This window comes from Salvia splendens, chromosome 8, assembly GCF_004379255.2.
Source record: "Salvia splendens isolate huo1 chromosome 8, SspV2, whole genome shotgun sequence".
Taxonomy (NCBI): Eukaryota; Viridiplantae; Streptophyta; class Magnoliopsida; order Lamiales; family Lamiaceae; genus Salvia; species Salvia splendens.
This window is the reverse complement of record NC_056039.1, coordinates 655,901-668,507: the sequence shown is the minus strand read 5'-3', so window position 1 is coordinate 668,507 and position 12,607 is coordinate 655,901. Positions and strand designations below refer to the sequence as shown.

Below are 12,607 nucleotides of genomic sequence, written 5' to 3'. Positions count from 1 at the left end.
TGTCGGGCACCGTATAATGGCTCATCGCGCTTGGAGCACACCAAAAGCTCGCTCAACATCCTTCCTAGCAGCCTCTTATTTTCGCGCAAAATATTGTTTCTTCGGTCCAACCGGTTGGCGAACTGTCTTGACTAATACGAGCCAACGAGGGTATATCTCATCTGCCAAATAGTATCCCTTGTGGTACTGCGTTCTATTGGCTACGAAGCTGATTTCTGGACCCTCCCCCGGCACTCATCATTGAAGAGAGGCGATGACTGCAGAACGTTGATGTCGTTGTTCGAACCTGCAACACCGAAATACGCATGCAATCGATGCTTCCTAGCATCCAGAATCATCGATGGACATTTGCTTTTGAAACCAGTAGTGAACTGGCATTTCCACGCCACCGGACAGTTTTTCCACTCCCAATGCATGCAATCGATGCTTCCTAACATCCCTGGGAAACCGTGCACCGAACCGTGCATATCTAGCAGTCTCTGACACTCATCAGAGGTTGGCTTTCGTAGGAACTCCGGACCAAAGATTTTCCGGATCCCCTTACAAAACTGTCTGAGCACCGTTAGGCTAGTCGTCTCACCCATCTGTAGGTATTCGTCGAACATATCAGACGGTCCGGCATAGGCAAGCTGCCTAATTGCAGCGGTGCATTTCTGAAAAGTAGACAGCCCGATCTGGCTAGTGCAATCACTCCGGAGGGTGAAGCACCTGTACCGCTCCGCCAAATTCGTGGCTATATGGGTGAAGAGCCGTTGCGACATTTTGAAACGCCGACGGAAAATCTCGGGTGGGTAACGGGGGTTATCCACAAAGTAGTCTGCCATTAGCCGCTGGTGCGCTCCACTATGGTCTCGTTGGATGGTCCGACGATGAGTAATCGCACGAGGGAGCGCGGCCTCCGCCAATTCCGCCGCCCGCGCCGCATCCTCCTCGTCGGCTTCCCTCTGCACCTCTTGAATCAGAGAATTCCACGCGTCATTCCACAAATAGTCCATTTTTAATACCAATGGAATCCACAAATTTTAGTGAGAGAAAGTATGAATAAAAAGTTGGAATGGTGTGTATTTATAGGTAAATTAAATAAATTTTTAAAAAAACGAAGAAAAAAAATTTGTCCGCCCCCTACCGGCGCGTCCTCGGCGCCTAGTCGCCGATCGTCCTTCCGCCCCAAAAAAAGCGTCCGCACCGGGGCGGACGTTTCTCCCGCTGTAGTTAGCCGCCGCCGCGGCGGTTCCGGGGCCGCCGGCAGGCCGCCCCTATAGTGGATGCTCTGAGCAAGCTGCATGAAAAACTTTCTTGTCACGCACAAAACGTTTTCACTGTATAGTAGCGATTATAAGAGCATCCCCATCCATGCTCCGGACACACTTTTATTCATTTTTTACTCTCTGCTCTTTCCCAAGAGCACAACACTCACATTCATACTCTTCCGCAAGGACATACTCAAGGGTCCCATCATTCTATTAATTTATTTAAATAAAAACATTTCCACAATATTAGAATGCATTAAAAATACCCGGAATACTATTACAAATTACTAAAAAAATAAAAATTACATAATTCAAATCCTAAAAATTAAAAATAAAGTAAAAGTGTGGAGAAAAAGGATATAATTTATTGGGAAGTGAGAAAATATTTTTTTTATTTAAAAACGATTTTTTAAATTAAATTTGAATTTTAAAAAAATAGAAAAAGCCAACGGCATTGCCGTTGGCCAATAGGAGGCTGTCACGTCGACCTGCTCAGCGGCACGGACGTGCTCTTATTATCGAGCAGCGCCGTGCCGTTGGCGCCAGCACAGCGGCGGACGGGGTTGTGTCGTGTCGTGCCGCTGGCACGTACGCCGTCCGCCCCGGAGAGTGGCTATGGGGATGCTCTAAATTTTTATCCTACAGATTTATACCTTTTTCAGCAGTTTTCCTTATATTGCCTAAAATTGACTGGTTTGTATTTGTATTTAAGGCGACCAAATCATTATCGGGTTTGGCAACATTTGTGGCCAATGGCAAAGATGAACCATCTGATGCACAGTCATGAGTTTCATACGTGTTTCCATCAGTTGTTGCTGACACACAATCTGGCAGACATGATAAGAAGACTCAGTCAAGCAATCAGATAGATAATAAGAGTTGATCATAAGTGTAAATCAAGAATGCTAAACTCAGCTGCTCTCACATTTATTGTTGCAGCAGATCCAGCTTGAATAGATATGGGGTCTAAATGAGCTTAAAATTGTGTCATGCATGACATCATTGCAGACAGACATCGAAAGCATAGTTACTTGTTTAACATAACTCAAATGTAGGACGTGCAGACCTGAGCAGTTTCCAGTAAACAAAGATTTGGAGAAGTTAGATTCAAAGTGAAATTAGTAAAAGAAGCACGAATTTCACAAGACAATAAACAGCTCCATACAACCATGGTTGTAGAATTATGTAATAAAGTGTCAAATTTTCAAGTTAAGGTATAGCATGATTAACTCATTCCTTAAATTATGTTACATATCCTTCATAGTGGAGGGTTGCCCCAGTAGTCACAACAACATGTTCATTACTTTGATCCTGTGCCTGTGAGCAGATGAGAATATTGTAGCCTTAGTCTATGATATCCACATTGCTGGCCTGGCACGATATCAAACATGTACACAGGAAGTAAGTTATAGCAACCATGTGAATGCTTCGAAGTAAAAAGTCAAATACTATAACTTATATCCACCTCCTAAATATCAAACATTTACATGCAAGCAAGAAAATGCTTTCGTAAAGCAAAATCTAGGCTACATAATGGACCATATAGAGGGTCAGGAAACAAGAACAAGAAGCCTAGCATTGATACAAACTGGAACTTTATTGTCTTAACTTTACTGATAATAAAGATTTAAATGCCGACTCCAACTTCCCTTGCTTACATGAATAATGAGGATGCTTGCCTCACCAAAATTAAAACAAAATCCTAGTTCCATCCCTGTACAAAGACTGAGAAATCCAAGGCAAATATGATGTTTTTTCCTAGGCAAATATGATGCTTGAATAAACACATGTAACATTTTTATGTTTTAGATGTATAATAATCCTTTTGTTCCGTAGTAATAGAGTCATTTTGTACGCTACATGGTGTGGAGTCATTTTCATTTTTAGTAAAAGTTAACACAAATTTCTTGCTTACTTTATTTTCTCTTCATCTCTCTATCTGTTTCATTTCCTATTTTATTATTCCTTTATTTAATTCACTTAACACAAATTTTCTTAAATTACTTGTTGAAAAGAAACATCTTCACTATTATGGAATGGAGGGAGTACACGTACTAATGTAACCACATGGACGAATAAACAGCAATGTTTTGAGCACGAGAAATTAAAAGTTAAAGCAAAACAAATATGCTATGGCAAAAAACTGAGAATTTTTTAAACTTCTAATTTGCAATCGAAATTTAGAAAGTTGCAAAACAAATAAAAAAATAACTTACTTTTTTTATTTTGCAAGCAATTAACCCTTTAATATATTGAAAAAAAAAAACTAAACGTAAAAACCAAAAAATATTACCAAAACATGAGTAAGGTACATTCAATAACATTTCATGATAGCAAAAGTAGAAAAAAGAAGCAAATTGAGCTTTTTTTAGACGTCCTTCAACAAGAAATAAGAAAATTCAATAAAATTTGCCTTAAAACTAAAAAAAACTGGAATGTCGAGAAATTAATCCTAACATTGGGTAAAAATATAGTTTCCACGTAGCCAAAGAGATTGCAAGCCCAACATCTCTTCAGCTCAAGTCTAAAAACAGCATTGTTCCATACACACAAGACGCTAGCCTTCGTTAAGTATCGCTCTGGGTTCCGAATATTTCGACAAACTACTCGTATAAGTAAAGCTCGAGATCACACTGCATAGCGCAAAATCAATCGCGGTCCGAATCGGGTGAGCCATCGCCGTAGGAGACCAGGCCTGTCTTGCGAGGGGGACTACCGGAGGAAGACCTCGAACGACCTTTATCCGAGCGCTTCGGGGATTCTGAACCACGTGGTGATCGTGAACGTGATGCGGATGGGCTGGGGCTCCTGCTTGGGGAAGGTGACCTCCGCCTTTCAGGACGTGCTGGTGGTGAGCCACGGTAAGGGGACCGGCTACGAACAGGGCTGCGGCTATAGCGACGGCCGCGGTAGCGTACTGGACTGCGAGAGACGCTTGGACTGCGGGTCCTACTTCTCCTGCCCCTATATCTGCACAGTTTCAGCAGGAACATGAGAATTAATGTATAAAATGAACAAAAATACTACTCACTTGTCCCGAAGTTAATCAAGATATTTCTTTCTGCACGAGATTTAAGAAAATGGTGTTTAGTGAGTTAACTAGTTAAGTGAAGAGAAGAAAAAAAAAGGGAGAATGAAGTAAGATTGTTGAATTTTGCCAAAAGAGAAAAGGACTCACTTAGCTCAAGGCATCCCAAAATATTTTAAATTACGTAAAGAAAGGCAAACCTTGGGGGTGTTCTCGCTCGAGGTGGTGTCCGATAACGCTTAGGGGACCTTCGGTAATTAGAGTATCTGCCAGAATATAATAAAAGAACCATTAAGCAAGGAATAATATTCATGGGTTTAGAAATTACAAGTAGAAAGTGTTCCTCACCGGTCACGGTTACCACCATAGCGATATGACCTAATAGGAGACCTTTCGGCAGAGCGACTCCTGTAACGCCGGACAAATGAGTATCGGTCACTGAATCCCCTTCCTCTTCTAATGCGTTTGGGTGATCCATCAGCAGAAGGACTTCTCGACGAGCTCCTACGACGATCAGAGACAGGTGACCTACCCCGGTGGCCTGTGCTTATTGGACTCCTAGAGAAGCTGCGTCGATTGGTCCTTCTAGGCGCCCTCACTGGACTTGGACTAGGGCTTCTCCTAACAGGGACCCTACCAGAGCTTCTGCTGACACTTCGATGGGTCAATCGAACTGGGCTCCTGCTCCTGCTTATGCTCCTTCGAGAAGGTCTGCCCGAGCTCCTGCTTGGACTTCGCCGAGAAGATCTCACGGGACTACGACTGACTGATTTCAATGGTGATCTTCTGGATGAGGTCCTTACTGGGCTCTGAACAACTCTTCCTCTTTGAGGAGAACCGGTGGCACTTCTACTTCTACTACGACTTTGTTGAGAACGAGACCTAGCTGGTGGGCTCATGCTGGGACTCCCTCTCCTGTTGCTCCTTGCAGGACTCCTGCTGCGACTACTTCTAACAGGAGAATTGCTCCTGCTTCTGCCATAATACTGTGGGCTTCTCCTGCCACTAGGACTCCGACTCCTGCTTTTTTTTGCACCGGCACTAGGACTTTTGCCAGCATTTCTCGGACTGAGGCTCATGCTTTTACTCATGGATCTTCTAGGACTCAAGCTTCGACTCCTGCCGATTAGAGGTCCAATAAATCATCACCAGTTTTTAAAGAATAAGCACAAACATACATGAACATGAATCATAGGGGTGCAGACCTAGATTTGCTTGGGAGATCATCCAATACATCAGGGTGTCTATCAGCATCTCGGTCAGATCCAATTCCTATGCCATTTCCATTACTTTGATGGTCTCCATTTTCCCTTGGGAACTCACCCTCTTCCTTGTCAGAAATGTCTGCCTCCCCTTTCTTATGATTAAGTTTTGCGTTCTCTTGCTCGAGCAGTTGATTTCCTTCAGGAAAGATGGAACATTAAAACATTAAGCATGAGTACAAGCGGAAAGAAAAAAGACCTCCTAAGAGAATGGTTAATATCTTACCAGAGGGTTTATGCTTCCCATCAGAAGCACCAACTGCAGCATCATCTTGAGAGCTACTTCCAGATTTACTCTCGATCTCACTATCAGAAACACTACCCCTATAACATATTGCAAAAGATAAAAATAATTAGACAGAGACCACCAACCAGTTCCATCAACCACTAACGGCTTGGGACTCATACAGCTACTAAGATTTTGGGGTATGCATGGCAAAATTTGTACTTTGGACTTTGAAATGATATCACTAAGGAGGTCAAAATTTAGATACTACCAATGTACTGACAGGCAGGAATTTCATCTCCAATTTGGAGAGCTAAGGTTGTGTAACTAGGGAGCCATGCATAAACGTCTAGAAGATGAAAGAGCACAGCATCTAAGGTGTAACAAAATCATACTGCTAACCTTTTAGATTTACGTTTTGACTTTCTATCGCGCCTTCTGTGTCGCTTTTCATGTCGCCTATCCTTTTTCTTGCCACGCCTATGTTTGTCCCTCTTAGATCTCTTTCGTTTCTTGTGCCTGTCATCACTTGAAGAGCTAGAGTCACTTAAGGAGGAATCATCTGAATCAGACTCAGTATCAGGTTCTGAAGAATCCATATCGCTTTCTGTTGAGCTCTCAGATTCAGAACTGTAATATTTCCTTCTTTTCCTCCTCCTCTTTGATGACTTCTTGTGCTTACCCTTGTGTTTTGCCTCTTGATTATTTTCCTCAGCCACATCCTTTCCTGTTTTCAACTTATTCCCCCTCTTTTTATCTGTACACTCCAAGAATCAGTTTAGCATAAGTAGAGCAGTAAAACAATGAAAAATATGTCCAACAAGAACTACAAAGACAGAGTAAAAACATATACTGATACTAGGTAGCAGAGCACCTAGCTACAGCGCATATCACGATAACATTCCCATTAATAATTGATAATTATACATAAACCTGAAACAGGTTAACTTCCTACCATCGTGTAGTTCTCCAGAATTGACAATTTTCACAGTCACAGTAGGTTTTCCCTCCTCATCTCCAACATTTTCCATCTTCTTCAGCACTTCGTGGCCTTTCACAAGTTTGCCGAAGACATAATTTTTCCTGTCGATCATACAAACAACGCTCAACTAAGGGTAATACTTTAAAAAATAGTCATGCCAGACAGCTAGAAAAGCATCACTACATGGTATATATGGTTGTCTTTATGAATTCTTGTCAATCGCACAGCATACTCACAAAAATTTTAATGCAAGGATACATATATTTCACAAGTTTCATAAGGATTTGAATTTAAATAAAATAGATCTATTTTCTGAACATAGATATGTAGTACAAAGAGATACATGTGAGCTATCAGATGCTCAGCCCAGAAAAACCAGTCCAGCATTTGAAAGAAAAGAATAAAAACCTATCAAGGTGATGATCAGCCTTAAAAGTGATACTGAAGAGAGAGCCTCGCTCGTCACAATCAGCAACGGCCATAGATAACAAACCAGGCCCATCATGTCTCAGTTTCGTAGACTCGTCTGGAAAACAAAAAACAGTTACATAAGCGATTTATGTTTAATACTGGGCGATAACGCAACAATAAGTATTATACAAATGCACCACATGAAAATGATGTACAGAAATCATAAACCATGCAGGCTATATTAACCTTACCCGTAGTGTTAAGTGTCTTGTTCCATGCATATCAACAAATTTTGCAGTTAAAACATGAAACTACAGTTTTATGTTGGATCAATATTCAGGTCAATAATGTGATACAATTTGGCCAGCTTTCAATTAAACTAACACAAGGTCAATGCTATGATCTGGCTTCAAATTTCAAGATCTCATAACCCACAGAAGTTGTTATGGTCGCCAAACAAATTATATTCTACATCATCTAGAGTTGCAGTAAAGAGCTAGTAGTGTTAAGTATCATGTTCCAAGCATACCAACATATTTTGCAGTTAAAACACAAAACTACAGTTCTATGTTGGATTTCAGGTCAATAATAGGTCAATGTTTAGATCTGGCTTCAAATTTCAAGATCACATAACCCACACAAGTTGTTATGATCACCGAACAAATTAGATTCTGCATCATCTAGAGTTTGCAGTAAAGGGCTAGCAGACTAGTATGCAAGGACAAGCACGGAACCAAGGTTCAGCAACTCCAATAATCATTTTTGCATTGGCTTGTCATATCACTTGGTATGCTGCTGAACAGGAATCATGTGTGCTGAAGTATAATCTAAAGATTGGTGTATGATAGAGCTTAAAAGGGGATCAACACAACTTAGGAACAGTGTCTGGACCCTTGTAAACCAAGTCGTATGTTCTATAAGATTCAAAATATATGCCAAACAATGCAGGCAAGAACATTTACATTCCCTACCATATTAAGAGAAAACAAATTTTCTCATGTGAACTGAAGCTCCAATGCAGCGAGAATAATGTCAAAGTCATCCCCTACCTTCACAGGCAATAGAAAGGAAATCCACTTGTTCTCAAGAGAAAAAGAAGTTGATAAAAGAAAAACATATGCAAATGACATGCATATCTCTCTAAACTAGGCGATGCAAATATAGATTTTAAATGTCAGATATACATGTCTTATTCTCCCCAGATGATAAACTAGAAAAACAAAAGATGAAACCAAGAAAGTTTCATACCTGGAAACTTTCCATCATATATACTTTCCCCATGTTTGCCTGCAAAGTTGAAATAATTTCAGCTCAGTAACCTTTATAGAGAATGATGGCATGCATAACACCAATGCTTACGTATAACTTACCATCTTTCCGAAGAAAGTCCCCTCCCTGCAAAATAATTTGAGGCTGTCAAAACATAACTACTAAGACAGTGCATTGGGTGCTTTTTAAGCATGTTTGTAAATCATAAAAATGGACAATTCAATAAGTACAACCTTAAAACTATATCACAAGAAATGCAGTCATGACCATCAGCCCTGTCACAGGATAAACAAGGATAACTGACTAAAACACAAAAGTCACTTCTCATTTATTCTAAACAAATACGATGGCCAGAGCAAATACATCATATAGAGCTCGGATCTTTAAGCATTTTTTAAAAATATTCAGAAAGCAGATAAGATACCTGAGCCACATATCCTTCGATAATACGATGGAAAAATGTTCCTTTATAGTGTAGTGGCTTTCCAGTTTTAACACTAACACCTTTTTCTCCTGCAGAAATGCGAAAACAAAAATGAGCTCAAGAATAAGAATAACAAATATAGCACGCTGAACAAAGGATTGATGAATGGATGGAGGATAAAAAATGGGACATTTCAAGGAAACTTATTAGCACATTATATGACAAACCAGTGATAGTTGCATCGCGACTTCACTAAAACCATCAATCGTGAAAGGTCAATGGTTTAAGGAAATATATAGGAAGTTACGTAAGGTAAAGAAAAATCAGCACTCATGCATGTTCAAGTCTTTGAGTACTGGGTCATGATGTGCAATGCATATGGAAAATGGAGGAAATTACCATTGCAAAGTGCGCGGAAATTTTCACAAGTCTTGGGAGCAAGATCAGTAAAGAGCTGCATTACATCAGTGAACAATGACATGGGATCAAAACATCAGTTTATAGGGGGAAAAACTGCTCTATATGGGGAAAATAAATGTGAATTTATCGAGTTTCCACAAATAAATTCATCCAAGGTAAAAGAACATAATACCTCAAAAACCATCCTCTCATAAGGATCTCCGTCAATTGAGACATCCAAGAACACTAACACTTTCCCCTTGCTCATTTTTACACAATCCGGATTCACCAGCTCACACTGATTTCAATAGGACAAACCGATCTCAGATCAAAACACACAACTTACAACAAAGGTAATTGCAGCACAGACAAGAAGATCATTTTCCTTGAGAAAATAGTAAACAGAAATCCTACGGCCACTCAGATCCAAAATACTACAACATTGTTACTTGTTAGGATTTTCATGATATAACAGCTTACATCACAGTCTAACGGAAATTCCTAACTAAGATAACCATCCTACAAATATTTCAAGTAAAAACATAGGAGTAATATTCAACTACACGCAGATGATAATGCGACAAATCACAAAGCAAAACAATATCAAATCAAATTTCATCGACAAGCAGACACAATAACAAATCCGTAAACATACTGAAACCCTAAACCCTTAAGAAGAGCTATTTAGCTTAATTCAACACTGAAAAACGAATTACTTCAAAACCAACCCTATACATGACGAAGACGACAGTAATCTAGATTCGCGAGAAAGCAGAAAAAATTTGCACCAAAAATATCAATTTCTACCTCAGAAATCCGAAACGGAGAGCCGAAATAAGAAACAATAAGCAAAAATTACACTATAGCATGAATTCAGAGTGTCGAGCGAATAACGAGGAGATTCGAGTAGAATCCGTGCTAGGGTTTTGAGCCCTTACCAAACGGTGCAGCTGACTGAGCTGCTCCTCTCCACAGAAAATGTGACTGTGTGTGTGAGAGAGAGCGTGTATCTTTTCTCTTTACTTATTTGTACTACTCCTGGTATTTTTATTCGAAAGTGCAAAGAAAAATACACATCCAAATAAATGCTACTCCTCCATCCAATAAAAATAAAAATTTTGCGGATATCACAAAATTTAATACAAAATTATAAAATAAGAAAGAGATCAAAATAAAACTAATTGGAATATTATTAGTGAAAATGAAACTCATCTCATAATAAATAAAAACTTACCAAAAATGTAAGATGACTATTTTTATGAGACAAAACAAAATGGCAAAAAGAAAAATATTTTTATAGGATAAAGTGAATAGTACGAATAATAGTATATTCCAACAAATTGTAGCATACATGCACATATACTATAGGCTCCGTTCAGATCATCTGATTCAATCAAAGATTGAATATGTAGTCTGCATTTCAGTTGTCCAATTCTATGCCATCAAGGCCCGCAACATATAGTCTAGGCCCGCAACATATAGTCTAGGCACGACAAGGCCCGCGTCCACGTTGGACTAACTAGCTTTAATCCCAGATTATTATCTCACCCTCTACCTTCGATTATTTTGTCTACCTCCTTTTACCACCACCGCCGCCCTCCCCTCTTCTATTTTGGTTCGTTTTCTTTCTTTACCAAACACGACTCCTTCTCTCATTTATTTATTACTTCATCCGTCCACGAAAAATAGTTTTATTTTGTTATTTTGTGGTCTCATTTATAAAAATAGAAAGTTATTCTCCCAGATGGCGTGTTTTATGATAAAACGCCAACTCAATTGGCGTGTTCAATTTTAAAAACGCCAATGTAATTGGCGTGTTCAACTAAAAGACGCCAATGAGATCGGCGTTTTATCATAAAACACGCCACCCTGGTCGGCGTGTTTCTGTTGAACCATATACCAATCAGATCTCCCCCAACATCGCGAACCCTAAACACTTTCCCTCCCCAAAACGCAAAAACCCTTCCCAAGGCGGAAAAACCTTGAGGAAACCCTTGCTCGGGTCGACCCGGTGGTGGATTTGAGCGTGGAGATTTCTATTTTGGCTCATTCTTCCAAACATTAGTCCTTCTAATCTGTTAGTATATCAAATTTTAGACTCATGGATTTGATGGATTGTTGTGATAATATATATTTTAGTGTAATTAATATAATATTTTGACCAATTGTTATGGGCACACTAATATTTTGATGGATTATTATGATAATATATATTTTAACAGAAATATTTTGACCAATTGTTATGCTATTATATGTTGTAGTATATCAAATTTTGTTACCAATATTTAATGGATTGTTATGATAATATATATTGTAGTGTATTTAATAGAAATATTTTGTCAATTTTTTGGCTGACTCTACATAATGATGAATGTAAAAATAATACTCCCTCCGTCCCGCACTACTCGCACTTATTTCCTTTTTGGGCGTCCCAAGTTACTTGCACTCTTTCCATTTTTAGTAAAAAATTTCACCTACAGCCGTAATTTTTGACTTTCCTATACACTCATTCCTTAATCTCCGAGCCGAAAAGGAAATGAGCGAGTAGCCCGGGACGGAGGGAGTACATATTTATTTGTGTTTTACATTATTGCAGATAGTATGACGTGGTGTGTGAATTTATATTGGGGTGGAAAGATAATTCCCAGAGCAGTTATTTCGTATGATCCTCCTTTTGCTAAAGGATTCATTATGTTGGATGAAACAATTTCGTACGATAAGCTTGTGGAAAAAATTTGTGAAAGGATGGGGATAAGCATATATGAAAACAAAATTCAAATAATATGGAAACGTACTATATGCTTTGGATCCGGAGTCACGTTTGTAGGTGTTCTACTATAAGAAGTATGCATGCAACTAATAGATGGCGAAATCACGGAGAGGAGGGCGAATTCGCGGAGATTGGCGCTGCTTGGAGAAAATCGCGAAGTGTGTGCTGTGATGTTTTCGCGATTTGGGGGAGGAGGCTGGTATATCAGCCTCTTAAAACACGCCACTCAAGTTGGCGTTTTTCCTTAAACACGCCACTGTTGTTGGCGTCTTTCTTGTTAAAACACGCCACTCATGTTGGAGTTTTTACTTCAAAACACGCTACTTATGTTGGCGTCTTTCCTTAAACACGCCAACTCCAAATGCATTTTATAGTAATACACGCCAACCAAGTTGGCGTGTTTCAACGTAATTGTAATTGGAGAGAATATGCCCAAAATACGACAGAAATATAAAACGGCACCTATGTTGGCATCTTTACGTATAGACACGCCAATACGGGTGGCGTTTTTACTTAAAAACACGCCAACTTCATTGGCGTTTTTCCCATATATGGAAGAGATAACAAAATGGGTACATTTACGTTA

The 12,607-nt window shown here is 39.5% G+C and overlaps 1 protein-coding gene across 3 annotated transcripts; it reads right to left on the bottom strand.

Annotated features, from left to right (window-relative positions):
- Positions 1–3,590: 3,590 nt before the first annotated feature.
- LOC121744714 (peptidyl-prolyl cis-trans isomerase CYP95-like) lies at positions 3,591–10,294 on the bottom strand. 3 transcript variants are annotated; one of them, XM_042138299.1, is made up of 14 exons: positions 10,190–10,294; positions 9,445–9,549; positions 9,252–9,306; positions 8,853–8,941; positions 8,530–8,572; positions 8,408–8,446; positions 7,157–7,274; positions 6,722–6,849; positions 6,169–6,523; positions 5,767–5,864; positions 5,484–5,679; positions 4,627–5,397; positions 4,479–4,544; positions 3,591–4,220 (listed from the first exon to the last, which is right to left on the bottom strand). In XM_042138299.1, exons 2-14 carry the CDS (start codon positions 9,517–9,519, stop codon positions 3,899–3,901), a joined length of 2,355 nt encoding a protein of 784 aa, XP_041994233.1. In that variant the 5' UTR covers positions 9,520–9,549; positions 10,190–10,294; the 3' UTR covers positions 3,591–3,898. The 3 variants fall into 3 exon arrangements, with proteins under 3 accessions (XP_041994233.1, XP_041994234.1, XP_041994235.1); XM_042138300.1 differs by having other exon boundaries at positions 8,530–8,554; XM_042138301.1 differs by lacking the exons at positions 8,408–8,446; positions 8,530–8,572; positions 8,853–8,941; ... (1 more) ...; positions 9,445–9,549; positions 10,190–10,294 and adding an exon at positions 8,131–8,214.
- Between the last annotated feature and the right edge of the window lie 2,313 nt (positions 10,295–12,607).

What these genes read in the sequence shown, in the direction of transcription:
- LOC121744714 (XM_042138299.1), bottom strand. Translation starts at nt 9,519, where the DNA reads ATGAGCAAGGGGAAAGTGTTAGTGTTCTTGGATGTCTCAATTGACGGA. An exon ending in ATGAGAGGATGGTTTTTGAG is followed by an intron (nt 9,307 to 9,444) that starts GTATTATGTTCT and finishes GATGTAATGCAG; the next exon opens with CTCTTTACTGATCTTGCTCC. An exon ending in GATCTCCCAAGCAAATCTAG is followed by an intron (nt 5,398 to 5,483) that starts GTCTGCACCCCT and finishes TCTAATCGGCAG; the next exon opens with GAGTCGAAGCTTGAGTCCTA.